This window comes from Megalobrama amblycephala, linkage group LG6 (genome assembly GCF_018812025.1).
Source record: "Megalobrama amblycephala isolate DHTTF-2021 linkage group LG6, ASM1881202v1, whole genome shotgun sequence".
In the NCBI taxonomy this organism is placed as follows: domain Eukaryota; kingdom Metazoa; phylum Chordata; class Actinopteri; order Cypriniformes; family Xenocyprididae; genus Megalobrama; species Megalobrama amblycephala.
The window spans coordinates 38,239,133-38,262,188 of NC_063049.1; the positions used below are offsets into that span (position 1 = coordinate 38,239,133).

The following is a 23,056-nucleotide window of genomic DNA, read 5'->3' on the forward strand; positions in this document are numbered from 1 at the left end:
TCTGCAAGCAATCACATCATTAATTAGGGGCCAAGCACCGAAGGTGCTTAGGCACCTATTGTTATTGTTGGCGTTCCGTACGCTTATTCTTCTTCTTCTTCTTCTTCTTCTTCTTCTTCTTCTTCTTCCGCTCTTGAAGTCTATGGCAGCCCATAGGACCGCTTGCGGGAAAGTTATGAAATTTGGCACACAGTTAGAGGACAGTCTGACCTTTGAACATAGTAAACTTGGAGTCTCTAACTCAATCCCTCTAGCGCCACCAGCTGTCCAAAGTTGCACTTATGTTTATGCTAATAACTTTTGAACCGTAAGGGTTAGAAACAAAATTCTTATGTCCTACAAAAATGCTAATAACTTCTGACTATATTCACTGATTGTAATGAAACTGGTCTCAGTAGATTTCTTGGGTGATGGTGAGAACATTGATATCAAATTTGCCATAGTCAGCTGAACTTCCTGTCCGCCATATTGTTTTTCTTTAAAAACCTACTTTTTCGAACTCCTCCTAGACCGTTGCTCAGATTTTCACGAAAATTGAACCAGACCATCTTCAGACCATGCCGACAAAAAGTTATGGAATTCAAGTCGATAAGTCAAACCGTTTTCGTATAGCGGAGCAAAGAATTTGAGGCATGATGCAAAAACGACTCTTGACGCTGTAACTCTGCAATGCTTTGACATATTGACACCAAACTTTGCAAGTATCATTGTCACCTAACTCTGAACATACCGCAACAATTTGGACACAGCGCCACCTATTGGTCGAATTGGTCATTTTTCAGCTTGTTTGTCTAGGATGATCTCAATAGGTCTTTAATTGCTCACTGTTGCAGTTGGTCTGATGCTCCCAGCCGTGTTGGCTGGCTTATTGTGCTGTTTTTGTGCTTGGCCCCGTAATTGCTGCTTGCAGCTATATTTATAATATAGTTCAGTCATCTGCAAGCAATCACATGATTGCCATATGGCACAAGCTGATTGGCCTCTGCTAATCCTGCAGCTTGCTCAACATTTAAATTTGTTTTAGTGTTTGCTGTAGGCTAGTCCTGCAGCTTGTTATCAGAGTAACCCTCCACCTCCCCAGCTCCACCTGCCTAGATCTGCTACAGGATGTATGTATGTCTATTTATGCAGCAGCAGTGTATCTTACATATCTATTAGCAGTAGCAAGTCCATACTTGCTCTGCAGCAGCAACAATAATCAACAGCAGCAGTGTAGCAGATCCAGTCCACCAGGACCAAAGCCATGTAAAACGTCAGCTCATGTACATTATCAACAAATAATATAAATACATGCATACATACAGTATACACACCCTTTATGTATCTACACACACACCCTAGAAGATCATTTTCTGTTTGCATATCCCAAATTTATGAGCTTCCTTATCACCATCTTTTTATGTTTGCCTGGTACCTTGCAGTGTACATGTTGATATGGTGTGATAATACAGATGACTCAATCTCTCTTGTTTGATTGGATGGTTGGGTTTTATTGGGGGGTTGTATCGCTGTCTCTAGCGTGAGCAGATTGCACTGACCCTTAAGTCACCGATCACAATCCCTCTGCCCAGTGCAAAGGTCCATATTTCCTAACTAAATCCTAAAAGTTATGTCGTTGGTGCAATAATGGCTCTGCTCTGATGTTACAATTATAACAGCATATCATGAATTATCTGCCCTCCAGTATTACTAGATGCGGTGTGTCAGAACAAACAGGAAAGTGTGCCGAGTTTTTATGTAATCGCCCTATGTTTGATCAGGCCTGACAGTGCTGTGTACATGGCTCATCTCCACCTCCTTCCCTATAACCTTGATTAATATTCTTCCTGTAAACTCTTCCAACTCTTCCATATCCAAGCTTCTGTTTCAGTCCTAAGCACATCAGATCATGCACTGCAAACTTATAATGTATAATGTAATGTAGGCTAAAATAGCATTATTCAAGCATAAAGCATGCAGCATATAAAACGGACGCTTTTGGTCACCAGTCATTCATCGAGACATTGATTTCGTTTGCCATGACCTTTCACTATGAATAGCAGCAAATAAGCTTAAACACCAAACAGACATTGGTATTGCCAGATACACTGTACAATATTAAGAGAAGGACATTTCATAAGGACATTTGATCCTAGAAGGGAAGGGACAATCAGAAATAAATTGATTTGAAGAAACTTTTTGGGAAATATTTTAGATATAGATGTACATGATTCAATAGATGTTAGAAGACAGGATTATGTTTTGCCGCCAATGTTAGAAGGGCAATTAAAAATAGTTATTCATGATAAATATTCACAGAATAATATTCTTATATATTTCAAATAAGAAGCACCATTGTATTATTCACCAAATTTACAGCTGGTTTTCCCTTTACTTCTTTTACAGGGTCAACTTTTACAGTCTGTTTGGCTAATGAATCACTTTAATGGCCATCTTCAAAGCTAAAGGTCTTTTCTGCAATGGAAAGAGTGAGAGTAAGAGGAACTCACCTGCCACCGGAGCAATCGAGAAGGACGCAGCCAGGTAAAGGTGCTGCTGGTTCACAGACAGTGGTGGAGACTGTACAACTCCCTCCCTCTCTACTTTACAACCCTTGCACTTTTATCTCTCTCTCTCTGTTCATTCACTCAGGGCCATATATGGCAAGAGCAGGTGATATGCATACAGGTGTGTCATATCTGTAGTTACATGCATGAGGTGTTTATCTCAGCCCCCTCCCCAGTAGATCTCTGTGAGCAATAAAGCAAAACAAATGTATTGTGTACCTCTCCACCCCCAGCCCATCTGGTGCTGCACATACTTTTCCTTTGCATTTTACTTTAATGTGTTTCATTCAGTAAAAATAGTTATGCACTATGATGATTAAAAATGATATTCACTATATAAATGTTAATGATTTTATAAAAATTTCCAGGCATGACATTTAATGGCTTTATTCATATGAAAAAAATCAATTTTACAATTCTCTGATATTCTTTTTCAGGATTATATATAAAAACCACAGAGAATCCACTTTGTACCTTAGTTTATTTAAAACAATTTTGGTCTGTCTTTAAATTTCATTTTGTAATTTTGAAATCCATTTTAAAATGCCTTTATATTTTTAGATATTCCAAAGAATTCCATGTCTTTTGCCTGATTTTTTTTTTCCCCCAGAAAACCAGTGCAGTCTGTATTTCTTTGCTTGAGCAGATAGAATTGTAAGACCTTTTTACAAATTCATAAGTTACACATTCCCTTTAGTTCTGCATGCTACATATCTAATCTGCTCAGAAAAATATACATTTAAAGAGAAGGAGAGGCTCCAAAGCATGAGGTCATATTGGCGATTAGTAAGATGAGTCAGCTTATATGACTGTGAAACGTTAAAGGGTATTTCACCCAAAAAGGAAAACCCTGTCATCATGTAATTCCAAACGTTTATGATGGCTTTCTTCTGCAGAACACAAAAGAATATATTATGATGATGTTTTTAGGTTAGTAATGACATGAGGGTGAGTAAATGATGACAGGATTTTTTGAGCGAAATACACTTTAAACTGGAGACCTTTCATGTCGTGGACTTTTTATGAAAAGCTAATGCAACAACTCCTCTTCTAACAGGAATTCCAGACAAAAACAATTCTCCAACCAAAATAACCCTGATTTGAAGCTTAAATTCAAAGAGTGAGGAAACACGCTCTAATCTGGACTGGAATGTATTACTGGTTAACTCTTTCACTTTTGTGGTATTAGATGCAACTATAACCAGTCAAATGTCTGGGAACAGTTGACTGAATTTATATTTCTCATGATGTTAAAAGCCTTTTGACCAAGTCTAATGCTGAAATACTTGCATTTACTTTTGTAATCAAATTGCCTACATATCAATTTCTATAAAAACTATTAGTTTATTTTAAATGGGTGTGTTGGAACAGATGAGCATGTTAACATTACTGTTTAAAAAATAAAGGTTCTTTATTGGTATATGGTTCCATGAAGAACCTTCACCATCCATAGAACCTTTCCATTGCACAAAAGGTTCTTTATAGGAAAAAAGGTTCTTTAGACTTTTAAAATGTTCCTCACACTAAGAAAAAAATGGTTCTTTTTAAGAACTAATCACTGAAAGGTTCTTTGGGGAACCAGTAATAGTTCTTCTATGGCATCGCTGTGAAAAATCCCTTTTGGAACCTTTATTATTAAGAGTTAAACGAAGATACAATAAAATATAGCTTTGATTTGTTTAACATTTTTGGCTGCATAATTCCGTATTTCCATTTATAGGTTTGACATTTTTACTGTAATAATAAAATGTGGAAAATAGTAATAATAAGTAACGAGTAGGTGTGTCCAAACGTTTGACTGGTAGTTTATATTACTACAACTCCAAAGTCCATGCGTAGTTACCGAATGAATCAAGTATCCCATGACGCTTGGGAAAAAAGGTTTAAAAATATATCTGCAGTAATTAAGTCAAATGTTTCCTGTGCTGTGATCTAGTTAAAGCCTTTTTGGTCATGGAACTTCCTTGGTGAATCTCAGCAAGTTCTTTAAGTGCATTAATGTTGTCTATAGCATCAATGTAGGCAGTTTTTTCTGCGTTAATTTGGCAAGTGAAGTAGGTTACAAAATGCACAGGCAGCAATGAGCTGGCCGGATCTTTTGAGACCATCAAAAATGGGTTGGTGATTATTAGTGAGATGTACAGTGGCTCACTGTTAGTCTACCAGTGACCACTGTTTGTTGTGCTGTGCTCGACGCTTTGCAGCCAACAGTAGAGCCTTTGTGAAGGACATTATGAAGAATTTATGGGAAACAGGGCGAATTGAGAATGAAATTGCTGTGCATTTACTAATTTATGACTTCCCTACATATTACGCCATAAAATGGCTGCACAAGCTCTTGCATTAGATAAAGCGTGACGTTTACCTTATAAATCATCTAAACTCCCATCAATAGTTGTTCTGTTTTTATAGTTAAAAGTACTGTAAAACTATGCATTGCCAGGGAATGTTGCCTACCTTCTTTAAGCAGTGTGTTTCTGTCCTTGATAGCCAAACGTTGGGCTCCTCTCCTATCTTTTCACTTCCAGATTGTCTCTAGGTGAACTTCAGCCTCCAGAAAGCGGCCGCTCCCCTGTCCTTCCTTAAACTCATTAACCAGCCGCTGCTGCCCAGGGAGAAAGCAGCCAGCCACCAGTACTTCAGTTCTAACTCACCCCCTTCTCTTACATAATCCAGGACACATGGTAACATGGTGTTAGTTCAGCTCAATGAATCTGCTTTTGTGATTGTGCTGCAGAGTGAGTTAGGCCTCAGTGGAGGTTGGGCTTCAACCATGTGCTCTCAAATCTAAAAAAAAATGCTGTCTTTACAGGTAAAGGCAGTAGGACGGCATCAAGGCAGGTCCAAATGTTTGCATAACAGCATGTCTACAAAGATGCCTTCATCTAGGGCAGCGGAGATGAATAGTAGAAGTCTGCTACCCAACCTGAGCCTCACCAGACCACTGTACACTCTAAAAATGCTATTTTTGTCCATATATGACCCAAATTTGGGTTGAAACAACCCAGCATTTTTGATAGGGTGATAGGGTTTCTGGTCAGGTTTATGAATTAAAGAAAAATAATTATACATATTCAAATGTTTAATATTAAAAATATTTATTAAATATTAAATAATATTTTTATACACAAGAGTTTGGGGTCGGTAACATTTTTTGAAAGAAGTCTCTCAGAGGCTGCATTTATTTGATCAAAAATACAGTAAAAGTATTATATAGATATTGTGAAATATTATTACAGTTTAAAATAAATGTCTTTCTTCTGCTGAACACAAAAGAAGATATTTTGAAGGATGTCAGTAAGCAAACATTTGATGGGCCCCATTGACTCTCATAGTATTTTTTTTTTCCATACTATGGAAGTCAGTGGGATCCATCAACTGTTTGCTTACTGACATCCTTCAAAATGTCTTCTTTTGTGTTTGGCAGAAGTACGAAATTCATACAGGTTTCGAACAACTTGAGGGTGAGTAAATGATGACAGAATTTTTATGTTTGGATGAATTATGTCTTGGAAACTGTGATCATTTTTTTCAGGATTCTTTGGTGAATAGAAAGTTCAGAAGAACAGCTTTTATTTGAAATAGAAATAATTTGTAACATTATAAATTTCTTTACTGTCACTTTTGATCAATGTAATCAAAACAAATTTTTCACCAATTCTGCATAGATGCTCACAACTGCCTACAATATCCAACTATTCTGTGCAAGAAAGGATAAAAATGGCATCTGAGGGACTGTATGCCAATGTTTTCCACTTATGATTCAGTTTTTACTGAGATTTAAGTGATGCAGCCATTAAATATTTAGTTGTTTGTGTCTAAAACCTTTTTTCCCTTTTCTTTTTTTAGATCAAGAAACATGACATTATGGGATATTGGAAGCCAGTCTGAAGCCATAGGATGTACCTTTTTGATTTATTTTCAGTGTTAAAATGGCATTGTGCCATCAGAGACCCAAATGCATAGCTCAAATTCATAAAAGAACACGGCAAAGTACAGTTGTAATTTATTTATATTTTAGACATTTACAGAGCCTTTATATACAAACACACATATTCTATATATTCTATATCCTATATAACCTAAGTTGAATGCTATGAACATTGAAGGCATGTACAATGCACATGTTCAGCTTACAAGTCTATTATCTTAATAATGTGGAAAGCCAGCTTTCAGTGTTCAGTGCTCATGTTTCATAATGGAGAATATGTGAAATGCAGTATAGAGGCATTGGATAGAGATATCATTAGTTTTCATAGGGATTTGCATCTGGACAGACATTGAAACATACAATATTAAGGTACTGAGAGTTTCTAAAATGTAAATGCTTTTACAAATGCACAACTGTAGAGACAGAAATGTTTACGAGGCCGTTGTGAATTGAAATTGCCAAAAACATTCCAAGAGTCCTCAGAAAACAGTGCCATTGAAGGTTCTTGTTAATCATTAAGCGATACAAAAATATATTGACACATTTATTTATAAATTAATCCCAGATGGAACTTGTTATAAAAGTAAATTTTGCACTCTTTAAATGACAACAATCAAAGCTCAACCGGTATAAAATTTGATTTCTCTGTATTTCCCTGTATAAAATTTTGAAAAATTGTGACCAATCAATGAGACAAAACAGAAAATAAAATAGATTGTTAAATATAAACTATGTTATATAATGCAGTTAAACATTTAAACTGAATTATTACTAATGCAATAAAATCAGTGTATGAATTTTTTGAATTTCACATAAAGATTGCAATGGACATTTTAAGCTTCTTTTTTTTTGCATGATCATATATCAAACCTATAGATTATTTACCACACATCCACTCTGTGCTTCATGCGTTTCAGCACCAACAAGTTTTCTCAAGAATCTCCAGAAAATGTTGGGTTTTGAACTGTGGTCGTAGCATTCTGGAATAATGGGTTGGTACCCTGTGGGAGGAGAGGAAAACAGTCTGCTAAAAACAATCTGCTAAAAAAAGTCAACTGTGAATAATGAACAGCTTTTGGCAGTTTGACTGAATATGAAGGGTAGGGGGGTTTTATGTATAAAGAAAACAGAACTTACAGATGTTTTTTCATGTTTTCTGTCTTTTTCAAATCTCCTCCATTCTCTAAGGTCGCTTGCATACAGAATTGCCTTGACGATGAGGAGGATTAGGAGACCAATCAGCGCCACACCTGCCAGAGATCCTCCTATGATGGCTGCTATGTTCGGCCCCTCAGGACATTCTAACACAAGAAACATGAAGGTAGAATGCTTTTCTTTTTGCCGTTTCAAATGTGATGCTTGTTTAAAATTGTATATTTGTCCAAAAATGAAAAGTCTGTCATTATTTACACACCATCATGTTGCTGCAAACATCTAAACTGTTTCTTATGCTGTCAAGCATCATAAAAAGTCCACATTTACTACTTTTACTACCATAAAAACCACTTTTACAGTTTTTACTTTTTTGTCATTATAAACTACTGTTGTATGAAAAAGAAATATTAAAGGGTTAGTTCACCCAAAAATTAAATTTCTGTCATTAATTATTCACCCTCATGTCGTTCCAAACCTGTAAGACCTCCGTTCATCTTCAGAACACAAATTAAGATGTTTTTGATGAAATCCATGACCTTTCTGTCCCCTCAATAGACAGCAATTTAACCACCACTTTTAAGGCCCAGAAAGGTACTAAAGACATTGTTAAATAGTCAACGTAACTGCAGTTTTTATAAAGCGACGAGAATACTTTTTGTGCACAAAAAAACATAAAAAAACCCAAACAAAAACAAAACAAAGGGTTTGGAATGACATGAGAGTGAGTAATGACAGAATTTTTGGTGAATTCACCCTTTAAAGGCACAGTGTGTACATTTTAGGAGGATTTATTGACAGAAATGCAATATAATTTACAGAACTATGTTTTCAGTGGTGTATAAAGACTTTACATAATGAGCCGTTATGTTTTTGCCATTTCTATCTACATACACCGCGGGTCCCCTTGCATGTTATAGGTGCCCTAGAATCAAAAATTGAATTTATCTTGGCATAGTTGAATAACAAGAGTTCAGTACATGGAAATGACATACAGTGAGTCTCAAACACCATTGTTTCCTCCTTCTTATGTAAATCTCATTTGTTTAAAAGACCTCCGAAAAACAGGCGAATCTCAACATAACACCGACTGTTACGTAACAGTCGGGATCATTTATATGTACGCCCCCAATATTTGCATATGCCAGCCCATGATCGAGGCATTACACAAGGGCAGCCAGTATTAACGTCTGGATTTGTGCACAGCTGAATCATCAGACTAGGTAAGCAAGCAAGGACAACAGCGAAAAATGGCAGATGGAACGATAATAACTGACATGATCCATGATAACATGATATTTTTTGTGATATTTGTAAATTGTCTTTATAAATGTGTCGTTAGCATGTTGCTAATGTACTGTTAAATGTGGTTAAAGTTACCATCGTTTCTTACTGTATTCACGGAGACAAGAGAGCCGTCGCTATTTTCATTTTTAAACACTTGCAGTCTGTATAATGCATAAACACAACTTCATTCTTTATAAATCTCTCCAACAGTGTGTAATGTTAGCTTTAGCCACGGAGGACTATCAAACTCATTCAGAATCAAATGTAAACATCCAAATAAATACTATACTCACATGATCTAATGCATGCATGCAGTATGCATGACGAACATCTTGTAAAGATCCATTTGAGGATTATATTAGCTGTGTGAACTTTGTAAATGCACTGTATTATAGTCGAGAGCTCGGGGGCAGGGAGCACGTGATTTAAAGGGGCCGCAGCCTGAATCGGTGCATAGTTAATGATGCCCCAAAATAGGCAGTTAAAAAAATTAATTAAAAAACATCTATAGGGTATTTTGAGCTGAACCTTCACAGGCACATTCAGGGGACACCTTAGACTTATATTACATCTTGTAAAAACTGGTTCTAGGGCACCTTTAAGTCACCATTTTGCACCGACATGATTCTACAGTAGCTCTAAATGGACAAACTGCTCTACAGTGCGCATTTGCTTGACTGACAACTCTCTGCTGTCTCAGATGACGACATCTTTGTCCTGTGTTGGCCACCGTTGCTTCTTTTATATTGCAATTCGCAACCTCAGCGCTAGATGCTGCTAAAATGTACTCACTGCACCTTAAAGAGAATAAAGATTCTTCAGAAATTCTTCAAACATGCATGTTGGGTTGTCATGTTTTATGGTGATATTCCATAGACATAATGATTTTTATAACTGTATATTCTATCTCCCAACTCTAAACCTACTCATCACAGAAAACTTTCTGCATTTTTATATTTTCAAAAAAACATAACGTATATGATTTATAAGCTGTTTTCGTCATGGGGACCAAAAAAATCTGCCCACAAGGACAAGGATTTCAGTTATTGCCATCTTTGTGTGGAGATTTTGTGTCCGTAACATAGGGTGTACCTAAAGCACACACACATAAATCTGCAGGGTTTGGAACAACATGAGGGTGAATGCTGAAAGAACTCAATTAACTAGTATATGTTACAGTATTTAAGGTATGGTGTCTGTGTCTATACCTCTGTCTTTCAGGACATTGATAGAGTACGTGTCAAATCCAAGCTTTTCTGTCATTGTAAATGTCATCCAGCAGCCTTCTTTATCTCTGACTCGACAGTCGCTCTTGACTAGTTTTTCAACCGCCGCAACATCCAAATGGGCACAGGCTAAAGAGCAGTTCTTTTCAAAGTGACCGGTCCCAAAGGCCAGACATTCAACACAATTCCTGCAATAGGTCAGGTATATTTTAATAATTTATAAATACATATAAAAATATAAAACATCTAATTTAATATATAGAATTGTAGGTAACACTTTATTTTAGCTAGTTGCTTATTACTAGAATATTGGCTATTTATTAGTACTTCTTAAGCACATATTAATGCCTTATTCTGCATGACCTTATTCTACATTCTTAATCCTACCCAATACCTAACTTAACAACTACCTTAATAACTATTAATAAGCAGTAAATTAGGAGTTTATTGAGGGAAAAGTCGAATTGTATTTATATTTTATATTATTATCTTAAATATATGTGTATTATTTATATATTGCAAAAAATAAATACATTTGCATTAAATACAACTAAAAAAAAATAGAAAATTATCATTAGAATAATGGTTCATTGAAATAAATCATCCATATGAACTGATTTACTAAATGAATCAGATTATTGTATCTAAGCTAGTAGTTTTAGGTAGTAATCCTCTAATTGGGGTTAAGAAATTATGGAAAAACATGTATTTTTAGTAATAATTTGTATTGATAGGGCGGCTTTGTAAATGTCAAGGTTTTCTTACCCTGACTGTTGACATGGAGGTTGACAAGCAGAACATGTTTTGCAGTAGGGCCCCTTGTATCCTCTCTCACATACACACTGGTTACATTCACATTTACCACGGTTATAACAGACACTCCCTTCTATCTTGCAGTCCTCGTCGGATTTTGCACAGTGACACGCTGTGCCCTCGTAGCCTTGTTCACACTCACATTTACCACATTTGCACTTGCCATGTCCTGTAAAAAATAAAAACATCACACGTAAGAACTTATTCTAAAAAACAAACTATAAATCACTTAAAAATGTCCACACAAATCACCTGCACACTGTTTATTGTCAAATTTTTCACAGTGCTCATCGTCACATTCGCAGTGTTCGCCATAGAAATTGCCACCGCCCTCTGTGATATGGCACTGACACCGTCCACAAACACAATCTCCTTTCCCTTCGCATTCGGTCCCGTTTTCCTTCCGGCACTGCTTTTTCAGTGAGGCCTCATCCTTTTGGCCTATTTGGCACTCACAGCGCTGTCCTAAGAAACCAGATTGACACCTGTGGATGTGGGGAGGTGGCTAATTTTAGTCATGTGTAATGGATTGCTTGTCACTACAGTTAGTATTTGTGTACTTCAAACAAGGCTAAATAGGTTTGTTGGATGTCAATGTATGCATCTGCATCCCGTCACAGGAACCTAACATAATTCTAACATTTTAACACATATATATATATATATATATATATATATATATATATATATATATATATATATATATATACGCACACACACAGTCAAACCAAAAATTATTTAGACACTAGATATATATTTTTCTGACACAGTTTCACTCTGAGATCTTGTCATATTTTATTACCATTTTTTTAAACAATAGTGAATAAACTGTATTAATGAAAGAAATGTTCAAGGTGTCTGAATACATTTTGGTTATACTGTTTATGAGAATATAAGAATGTTAGAATTACATTAGGTTCCATCACATTAGGTGTGATGGATAGGTTTAGGGATAGCTTCCTGTGAAATGTATAGTCACATCCATATACATGCACATATACATTGTGGCGTGTGTGTGTGTATATATATATATATATATATATATATATATATATATATATATATATATCGTGTGTGTGTATGTATATATATATATATATATATATATATATATATATATATATATATATATAAATAAAATACAATTTTCTGTTACCTGCAGCTGCCACAGACGACTGTACCGTGATTCCCACAGTGAGGATGAAGGTTCTTGGAATCATCACATTCACATTCACATCGAGTCTGAACGGTCACTTTCAGTTTTTCACTAAAGCCCAATGGCCCAATGAGGAAGCTCTGACTGTTAATGCATTTTTCTGCTGTTACTGTCACATTAAAAGTCACCTGAAAGGATTAAGGTAAGAGTAAGGTTATTTACACAGTGTTAAGTCATGCATTATTGCATTTGCTGAATCTGCAAAAATGATAAATCAAGATTTAGATCTGCACTTACGTTAATTATCTCTCTATCTTTAGGTTGTGTTTACTCACCTCCTGTCCAATGTTCACATTATCACACTTCCCCCTGTCACTGGGTTTTTCTCCACCTGAACAGCTTGAAGTGTATTTCACAGATATGAAGTTTGGGAGGTTATCATGAGCCATGATCACTTCAGAGGTTAAGTTCTGTTCAAACCCCACGAGACATTAATAAAAGCGTTAAACACAGAAAAACTCTCACATCATAATGTTTTTATTTCTTTAGCCTGTAAAGGTCCACTGAATTGCAGTGGAACGTGCAGCATTATTCAGTGTGTTGATGTAATTTCAACTGAAACAGGAAGACAGGGTGGGACATATCGAACAGCTCCACCCCTTTTTTAAAATAGCCAATAGCGTTTTTTTAAACCACAGCTCGGCCAGAGCCGTTAAACTCAGTAAAACATCAGTTTCCTTCTAATCTCTAACCGTTTCTCCTCCTAATGTCCTCTATATCACTTTGAAATACAGAATTCTGTGTAGAATTCAAATGGGTCCGATACCTTTTGTGGTCTGAGCCGACTCGCGGGTCCGCAGATATGATCCACTCTGTGCTCTCGTGGCGGTTCACATGACACTAACGGGAAAACGGACTTCATTTGCGTCGGTGGAAAGCACTTTTTACACTGTCTGAATCACTCCCTATTCTCTATATAGTGCACTATGTGCCATTCAACATATAGAAATTAAATGTGTGCGTCTTTTTATAGTGTAGGGGGCGGGACTTCAGATTCTAGAGAGCATTTGATTGGACCGAAGTGCGATGCGAAGTCATGAAAATCCGTGATCCATTTTAGAGAAAGTGAGAGACAGTAAGTTTTGAATGCTTATAAATTCGAATTCTGTCATTGTTTTGGAACACACCAGCTTATTCATATATATAACGGTGTACCTTTGGATAATTTGTTGTTTTGTTTTTGTCTTCTAAACAGAAAAACGAAGAAAGCATTCATTTATCAAATATTCGAGCCTCCTCATGAGCATAAATAAACAAATCTTGAGTCGTTTTTTCATATTTTTATTTTTGTTTTAATCACACTTTGTTCTAATCCGCCAAATGGAAAAACAATAAACCCAAAATGGATAAACAGCTTGAATATATTTGATCTCTACATGGGCGGGAATAAAACGCCCCTTTCCGCTGATTGGTCTACCGAGGATCAAGCCGCGCCATCAGTTCTTAGCGCCAGAACTCAGCTCCGCGCATTGCGCAACAGAATAGTAGCCTATATCTATCCGATACATTTGTACGGATTATTAGAGTTTATTGCAACTATATTTAATCTCATAAAATGAGATTGTCATCAGCTTTTTCTCAGTTCCGCACAACAGAATTGTTCATCAGTTACAGTTGTATGGATTCTTAACTCGGACATTTCATCAAGGTCTATTTCTCATCAAACAACCAGATTAATGAATAGCTCGACACAAACACTACATTTTTTAAACAAAAACGAAAAAACAAATTATCCGAAGGTACACGGACCATATAACCTTAAGGCTAACATATTCATACTAAAAAATGTAAGTTTTGATTTCAGGGGGACTTTAAAAAGACAAGGATTGTCCAAATCACATGCACTCACATTGTATGCATCCACAATTAGTTTGACAACGTTGCTTGAGTCGTCAGAAAGCACTCCTACTGCAGATTTAGGGATCAGTTTGCTCAGCTCCTATTAAAGAACATACAGCTGTGGTTAGGTACACCATTGTACTTCTACTATTAGGAATATTAATGTGGATTGTGCTTAAATGACACAAAGTAAAAAGTGGTGTCATTTGTTCACCAAACAGAACTACTAATATAATCACTCTCAGACACTCCCAAGCCGCCAGTGGATGGGCACTTCTTTTTTAAAGTGACACAGAGTCACTTGTTTACACTTGTTTGCTAACTTATTATAGCCTTTTCCCCCCATATAATATATTTGCTTATTTTAGCTAAGCATGATTTACTGTACTTACTGTGTACACAGTTTCCATTTTTTTAGTGACAGCAAAAATTGGTTGTATGTTTTGCTCCTCCAGCTTGCGAGCTATCTGTCCAACAGATGGGTAGTCCTGAAAACATAGATCATATTATAGTTGTGATATTTTCACATTTATCAAGGTAAGTAGCATCTAACACAAACCCTTTTGCATATGTAGAAAACATTAGAGATGCACATGTTTGCAATTTGGGTGAGGTTTTAGATATACTGAATTAGTGGAATTCAAAGGTTGATTGTACAGTATAATTTATCAATATGACCATGCATTGTATAATGTCCCTAAAGTTTTACTAATGTAAATGGCTTTAGCGTCTATCCAAATGTACAAAAATGTACAACTTGGACCAATTTTTTTATCAGTTAATGTAATCAAATTATTTTTATGCTTTTAGATTATTTAATGATTATAATCCTGCCTTGGACTTTCTGGTGTAGTTAAATTTTTTTATTTTTTTTTATATATATATATAAATATTCAGAAGTATTAAATCATACCCAGATGTTGCTCATTGTGTACTTCTTGTCGACCATCTGACAGGTTTCTTTGTTTGGTTCCAGAATGGCAGCGAGTTTTCCATCCCCTGCCATGTGGAAGCCGTCATCAGTGGCCAGCACCAGCAGCCGAGTGCTGTTTCCCCAACCAATCTCTTTCTGTGCACAGGTAACACATTTTGCTTTGTATTTACATATATGATATAGAACGTCATGCATGAATCAGGCTTCATATAACCTCTTGCTCCTTTGCATTATGTATAATGAAGGTAAACAGGTTTTATGTAAGTATTCAAGCCTGTTTCACACAGCATGTCATAAAATTCACATTCTTTTGTACACAGTGTGGATGATGCAGTCTGTTAATATGGTTGCCAAAATAAATTTGTGCTACTTATGCATGTGGTGTGAAGTGTTCTAAGTCTCACCACACAGACAGCGGCTTGCATGATGGCATCCAGACTTCCCTCTGGAGGGTCCAGGTTTCCAGATATATGCTGCTTGGCTACCATTTCTCTAAACTTACTCCCGTCTTGTGTTAGTGGAAGCACATGCTGAAAGCCAAATGCTGGCTGGCATGGTTCATTTTTATCCGCGCATGGCTGTTGGAGCTTCGCTTCATTGGTGTCGGTGTATGGAAGAAGAGTTTTGTCGACAAACGAACCAAATCCTGCATCAGAAAAGTTGGTTAATGAAGCCATTGCCATAACATTTGAACTCTCTCTCTCTCTCTCTCTCTCTCTCTAAATATACAGTGGTGCTCAGAATTATTGGCACCCTTGGTAAATATAATCAAAGATGGCTGTAAAAATAATTATGCATTGTTTATCCTTTTGATCTTTAATTCATAAACTTCTAAAAAAAAAATCTAACCTTTCATTGAAGAAAAGAATTGAAAGTGGGGGGAAAATCACATTATGAAATAAATGTTTATATCCAAAAAAACGCTGGCCACAATTATTGGCACTCTTTTATTCAATAGTTTTTGCAACCTCCTTTTGCCAAGAAAACAGTTCTGAGTCTTCTTCTATAATGCCTGATGAGTTTGGAGAACACCTGACAAGAGATCAGAGACCATTCCTTCATGCAGAATCTCTCCAGATCCTTCAAATTCCCAGCTCCATGTTGGTGCTTCATCTCTTCAGTTCACTCATTTTCTTTAGGGTTCAGGTCAGGGAACTGGGACAACCATGGCAGAAGCTTCATTTTGTGCTCAGTGACACATTTTTGTGTTGGTTTTGATGTTTGTTTTGGATCATTGTCCTGATGGAAGATCCAACCATGGCTCATTATAGGATTTCTAGCAGAAGCGTTCAGGTTTTGATTTTTTATCTGTTGATATTTGGTAGAATCCATGATACCATATATCTGAACAAGATGTCCAGGACTTCCAGCAGAAAAATAGGCCCACAACATTAAAGATCCAGCAGTATATTTAACTGTGGACATGGGGTACTTTTTATCCATGTGTGCACCAAACCCATCTGGTGGGTTTGCTGCCAAAAAGCTATTTTTTTTAGTTTCATCTGACCATAGAAGCCAGTCCCGTTTGAAGTTTGCGTCGTGTCCGACAACTGAATATACTGGAGATTGTTTCTGGATGAGAGCAGAGGATTTTTCTTGAAAGCCTCCTGAACAACTTTTGGGGATGTAGGTGCTGTTTGATATTTTTTTATTGCTTTCTGAGACTCAAGACTCAACTAATTTTCAGTGCTTTAGCTATTTTCTCACAGCTACTTTCTATATTGTGAAGCTCAACAATCTTTTGCTGCACATCAGAACTATATTCTTTGGTCTTAATCATTGTGATGAATGATTAAGGGAATTTGGCCTTTGTGTTTCCTCATGTTTATACTCCTGTGGAACAGGAAGTCATGGCTGGACAATTTCATGTTTATGATCACCCTGGTGTTCTAAAAAAATGTAAATATGACTGGGAATATACTTCAGAGATATTTTACTCATAAAAAATTCTAGGGGTGCCAATAATTATGGCCAACATGTTTTGGAGAAAAACATTTATTTCATAATGTGATTTTCCCCCCACTTTCAATTCTTTTCCTTCAATGAAAGGTTAGATTTTTACTCATTTTATGAATTAAAGATCAAAAGGATAAACAATGCAGATTTATTTTTACAGTCATCTTTGATCATATTTACCAAGGGTGCCAATAATTCTGAGCACCACTGTATATAAAGGCGCCCTGGGGTAAAAGGTGCATTTGATTTTATTTTCCTCTAAACCACTAGATGACACAAAAACTTGCCGCAGCGCTTTAAGTAGCAAATGAGAATCGCTAAAGTTATTGAATATATTTTGAGACACAGGTCTTGTTAATGTCTTTCGGTTTTGTTTAAGGTAATTAAAGCGACAGTTTTTCACAGAAGAATATGTAAAAGTATGGAATTTGTGGTGAAAGGCGCCCCTGCTGTTGGGGCAAAAGGCACAATAATTAACATGATAATAAATAGCTGGCTGACTTTTTCATTTGTTGAAATTATATATATATATATATATATATATATATATACATACATATATACTTACCTATTCTGGCATTGCCAGTAATTTTTTGGAGCTCAGCAAGTAAACTATTTCCCAGTTTTTTCACATTCTCCAAATCATCTTTCATAGAGTATGAGAGATCCATTAGGTAGTAAAGATCTACAGGATAGCCTTCTGCCCTTTTAAAATTTAGTTGAAAAGTGTGGGGCATCCCTGGAAAAAAAACAAAAAAAAACACACTTAGTCACCTCTATTCTTTGAAAGTCAGGATCAAACTTCCATTAAATATATAAGTCATTGTTTTGGTCTATACAATAGTTTGTAAGGATATAACATACCTGGTCTAAGATATAGTTGTAGTTCTTGAGGTTTGATTTGCACTGGAGGTGAATTCTTAGTCAGGGGCTTGTCTAATATTTTGTCATAATAGTTTTTAGGATTGATTATGCTATCAGCGGGACATCCTCTTTCCTTAAGCACGTCAACAGTGTCACACCGTGCTGCTTCCTGCTCCCCTGTCTTGGTGAAATTCTGTGGTTTAAATAAGACAAACAGGATTGGAAGGAGATGCAATGTGGAATTCAGTAGGTTTTTAATTGAAAAGGCTGTTGAGAACCAACACAAGATAACCAATGATAAAGATCAAATAACTGACCATCTGAAATATATTGCACACAAAAGTTGAAGGCATTTGAACGTTGCTGGCTCCAATTAGACTGTCTGACAGTGATAAAACTTTGAGAGTTTGTGTTTTTATCATTTAATAAAATTGCTTTTAAAAGTTATTGGGCTGATATTATAAGTGCTTGCACTGGTGTTCTGCTTGAGGCACTAAGTAGCAAGCTAAATGAGCAGAACTTTGCTTTTATCCCGGAAGTTATCATCACTTGTTACTTTCGAACTGCTGTGCCATATTATGAAATCATTTTCTATGCTAGTCAATTAGTGTGGTATTTTCTGGTAAACATGTACCTAAACAGGCCACTTTATTAGATGCACGCCGGTCTGTTATTGTAAGGACATCGATTTTACATTTTCACGCCCCTAAACATGACACGTAACAAAACGAACTGTGATTGGTTGCATGGCATGTCGGTCAAACGTCCTCTTGGGTGGTCCTTGGCCAACGAAAGCTGCAATAGAGTCCGGACCTTCTGCCGTCAGTCCGAAGGTCTGGCTACGCGAAACTATACTTCATTAGACTGGTACGCATACACAGGCGCTCGACGCATGCGCAGTTTTGAGCAATCTCTTGCCACGAGTTACAACCCATGTAAAATCTTTTGTATTCTTTCATGCTAGAGTTGTACAAATGAGGGTACTACTCTCATCTATGTAGGCCTCCGTTGTCGCTGTAGCTTGCATTCGTTCTGGTCGTACGCTGTCCCTCGCGTGTTAGAAGATTTAGGAATTTGATAATGCACTTATCCATTTAGTTGCGAGTGCAGTGCGCGTGCATAGAGTCCGCCCACAGGCTCTTTTGATTGGCTGTGATTTTTAATTGATGTTGTCCAATTCAAGTTGAGTCTAGTTTGGACAGATAAATTGCTCGCCACTGGAATTTTAGCGCATCGCATCTGGTTAGGACACTATGTTAGGTTGTTTAAATTTGTAATTTCTGCCAAAGGCCAACATAAGAAAAGAACTAACAAGCAGCATCATGAGCTGTTTATTTCCCTTGTTTTGTCTGAATACCATGGTATGGCAAGTGCCATACTCTGCCATATGGAAACACAGCCCCTGATTAGCATGAGTAGTATCAATACATTTGGACTGAGTTCAGACAGCCAGTTATTTTCTGAAGGGCAAATAAATTGAACCATAAAACAGGGCTTACCAAGTCTTTACACCAGGCACAGCCGGGCCCGGACTTGATACAGTCTCCACATGTGTTTACTGAAGCTTTTAAGCATTGATCCTGAGTGTAGACTGCAACAAACAGTTTGAACATCAGTTATGTATTTAAACAATTTGTTTGCATGATTCAGCATCCTGCATATTTGATCTGTTGTGATTGGTGTAGTTAAAAGACACAAAATCCATTTATTTGTGAGACACATGCTTTGTTCCAAAACCTGGTGTAGGCAGCATTTTATAGCATTTGACTGAAGACTTTTCCATAAGGTATGCAGTATTATTATACCTTCTATGACACCTTCTTCAAATTCTAAAGAGAAATTTCAATAAGTACACTATCGTTCAAAAGTTTGTGGATGGTACAATTTTTATTTTTTAAATGTTCTCAATAAATGCAGTAAAAAACAGAAATATTGTGAAATTTTATTACAGTTGAACTGTTTTCTATTTTTTTATATTATAAAATGTAACTTATTCTTGTGATGGCAAAGCAGCCATTACTCCAGCCTTCAGTGTCACATGATCATCACATGATCCCTCAGAAATATAATGCTAAATTGGTGCTCAAGAAACATTTCTTATTATTATCAATGTTGAAAACAGTTGTGCTGCTTAATATTTTTGTGGAAACTGTGATACTTTTTTCAGGATTCTAAGATTAATAGAAAGTACAGCACTTATTTGAAATAGAAACATTTTTAACATTTTAAATTTCATTAGTCCCTTTTGATCATTTTAATGTGTCTTTGCTAAATAAAAGTAGTTACATCTTTTTAAAAAATAAAAAATACAATCTTACCGACCCCAAACTTTTAATGCCAAACTATAGAAATCAATTGTGAGACGAGAGTCTTGTTCTCTGCAGCTCACTAGGTTTTGGAACAGAGGCACAATTCTTTAAATGAGGCCTAGATAGACAGCTGTGTCCAAATCTGAAGTTAGAGCTCTGGATTTAGAGTCAGAATTGCGTGATATAAAGTCAGAATTGTGTGATATAAAGTCAGAATTGCATGATATAAAGTCAGTATTATGGGATATAAAGTCAGAATTTTGAGTTATAAACAGAATTGCGAGATAGAAAGTCAATATTACGGGATATAAAGTCAGAATTGTGTGATATAAAGTCAGAATTTTGAGTTATAAACAGAATTGCGAGATAGAAAGTCAGTATTACGTGATATAAAGTCAGAATTGTGTGATATAAACTCGCAGTTGCTTGATATACAGTCAGAATTTTGAGTTATACACAGAATTGCGAGATATAAAGTCAGAATTGCGAGATATAAAGTCAGAATTACATGATATAAAGTCAGAATTGTGTGATATAAAGTCAGAATTGCGTGATATAAAGTCAGAATTGTGAGTTATAAACAGAATTGCAAGATATAAAGTCAGAATTGTGTGATATAAAGTCAGAATTGCGTGATATAAAGTCAGAATTTTGAGTTATAAACAGAATTGCAAGATATAAAGTCAGAATTGTGTGATATAAAGTCAGAATTGCGTGATATAAAGTCAGAATTTTGAGTTATAAACAGAATTGCAAGATATAAAGTCAGAATTGTGTGATATAAAGTCAGAATTTTGAGTTATAAACAGAATTGCGAGATATAAAGTCAGAATTGCGAGATATATAGTCAGAATTACGGGATATAAAGTCAGAATTGTGTGATATACAGTCAGAATTTTGAGTTATAAACAGAATTGCAAGATATAAAGTCAGAATTGCGTGATATACAGTCAGAATTTTGAGTTATAAACAGAATTGCGAGATATAAAGTCAGAATTGTGAGATATAAAGTCAGAATTGCGTGATATAAAGAAAAAACATATTTTTTCCCCTCACAATTGCACATTTTAACACTCAATTGCAAGTTTATATCTCACAATTCTGACTTTATATCATGCAATTCTGACTTTATAATTCGCAATTTTGACTTTATATCACGTAATTCTGACTTTATAATTCGCAATTCTGACTTTATCATTCACAATTCTGATTTATATCACGCAATTATGTTTATATCTCACAATTCTGAGAAAAAAGTCAGAATTGTGAGATAAAAAGTCGTAATTACCTTTTTTATTTTCTTTTTCCATAATTACTAGCATAATTATGGGATAATATAGGCAGCAAAAGAGGCCTCGCAAACATTGGCATAATGACTCCCCACCTGCACAGGCAGTATATTTCAGGTTTCAAACACAGCTGTGAATCCAGTTTAAGGACATTTGCACTAGGTGTATTTCATGTACCTACCCTGTCTTCCCACCAACAATAGCAGAAGTCCCCTCAGACACACTGACTGAAGCATTTCCTGATGTAAAACAGCATTCTTTATCATCATAGTTCCTTATTTTCAGCATCTCAAACAACTACTGAAAACTATTGAAATGAAAAATGAAATTGCGGTTGCTCTCTGTTTTAAATTGCAAATAAACCTTTTCTGTTCCTGTGCAGTTTTGCAGAAGCTGTGCAAGGTGCTGCACAGAAAAAGTGTGAACTTGAAAAAAAGCAGGTGATGTATTTAGCAGAAGCCAACATAATGTGCGGGTGACACATCTCAGAAGTGGATGATAAAAATGGTCTATAAACTGCCATACATGGTCGAGTGATCTGTGTGCTTGCAATTTATTGGTTCATCACAGTTTTATCACATCACCCAATGAAACATGCTTTCCATACAGAGAGCTGTATGTATATTTAGATTCTATAGTGAGATGTAAGTGTTATCTGTCACTTTCCGTGCAATGACCTAAACGGATATTTCATTTGAAAATGAAAATTTTGCCATCATTTTCTAACCCTCATATTAAGTCAAACCTGCATGACTTTCTGATTTCCATACAATGGATGTTTTGATGTATACTATCAAGTTCAGTTCAGTTCAGAAACATATCATGCATACTATACAACTTTGTACTACTCATTTTTTTGAGCTTGACTGTATAAATAACCATTCATTTTGTTTTATGATAAAAAGCAGCTTGGTGATTTTGCCTAATATCTTATTTTGTTTTACACAGAAGGAAGAAAATAATACTCTACTGGTACAACATGACAGAATATTCATTTTTGGTTATGATGTGATTATTTCTGTCTTCAACTTCTACCAGATTCCTCCACAAATTCAGTAAATACAGTTGATATAGCCATTATATAGTTCTTTAGGGAAATTCTCCTTACTGTATAAAGTGATAAAATGTAAGTCCATTTAAATAAGACTGAATTTCTGAGATCTATATAAACCTAAATGTCACGCTTTCAAATAACAATGATGTTGTAAAATCAACCTCATGATAATACTTATTCTGAGTGGATTAGTGAACTAACGGTTACGCAGATAGAAATATAGAGCTGCTCCTTAAAGCTACAGTAACTGTTGTCAAAAAAAAAAAAAAAAACCTGATAAGAATAAGAATTCTAACAAAATTATATAGTCATGCACATTCTTTTTTTAAAACCAAAATAACCATAAAAAAACAAGTATTTAACAAGCCTTACTTACTGTTTTTGAAATGCAACGCCCTAGAGAGATACAACCGTCATAAGTGGCTATGAGAAGTTTGGTTTCCTCAAACCGAATGCAGTTGCTTCAGAACTGAGAAAGTTAGCAAACTTCTGCACACATGACAGGAAAGCAGAGAGGATGTACATGATGTAAGTCCTGTGAAAAATAATGGGCGTTGGGGCAACGGGGAGCTGAGATAATGCAAATCAAAACCACAGGTTCAACTACAGTTGGAACTAACTACAGTTTATTTCACAATAA

The 23,056-nt window shown here is 35.8% G+C and overlaps 2 protein-coding genes and 1 long non-coding RNA gene across 5 annotated transcripts in view; 1 reads left to right on the forward strand and 2 right to left on the reverse strand.

The window, feature by feature from the left end:
• vil1 (villin 1) overlaps positions 1–5,616 on the reverse strand; it is a 22,485-nt gene extending 16,869 nt beyond the window's left edge. Inside the window, exon 1 of one of the 2 annotated variants that reach the window (XM_048194538.1) lies at positions 5,004–5,616. The gene's annotated coding sequence lies outside the window, so the exon portion shown is untranslated. Of the gene's footprint in view, positions 1–2,489; positions 2,603–5,003 lie in introns of those variants that run through there. The other variant, XM_048194537.1, reaches the window with a different exon arrangement.
• The window catches only part of LOC125270675, a 24,700-nt gene extending 17,772 nt beyond the window's left edge, over positions 1–6,928 (forward strand). Inside the window, exons 3-4 of the long non-coding RNA XR_007185405.1 lie at positions 2,386–2,523; positions 6,396–6,928. This is a non-coding gene — a long non-coding RNA (uncharacterized LOC125270675). The remainder of the gene's footprint in view (positions 1–2,385; positions 2,524–6,395) is intronic.
• Positions 6,541–22,958, reverse strand: itgb2 (integrin, beta 2). 2 transcript variants are annotated; one of them, XM_048194541.1, is made up of 16 exons: positions 22,793–22,958; positions 21,544–21,601; positions 19,264–19,355; positions 17,765–17,957; positions 17,469–17,639; positions 15,349–15,590; positions 14,924–15,079; positions 14,403–14,498; positions 14,021–14,110; positions 12,447–12,581; positions 12,112–12,299; positions 11,208–11,440; positions 10,908–11,124; positions 10,125–10,330; positions 7,615–7,778; positions 6,541–7,478 (listed from the first exon to the last, which is right to left on the reverse strand). In XM_048194541.1, exons 2-16 carry the CDS (start codon positions 21,596–21,598, stop codon positions 7,410–7,412), a joined length of 2,307 nt encoding a protein of 768 aa, XP_048050498.1. In that variant the 5' UTR covers positions 21,599–21,601; positions 22,793–22,958; the 3' UTR covers positions 6,541–7,409. The 2 variants fall into 2 exon arrangements, with proteins under 2 accessions (XP_048050498.1, XP_048050497.1); XM_048194540.1 differs by lacking the exon at positions 22,793–22,958 and having other exon boundaries at positions 21,544–21,646.
• Between the last annotated feature and the right edge of the window lie 98 nt (positions 22,959–23,056).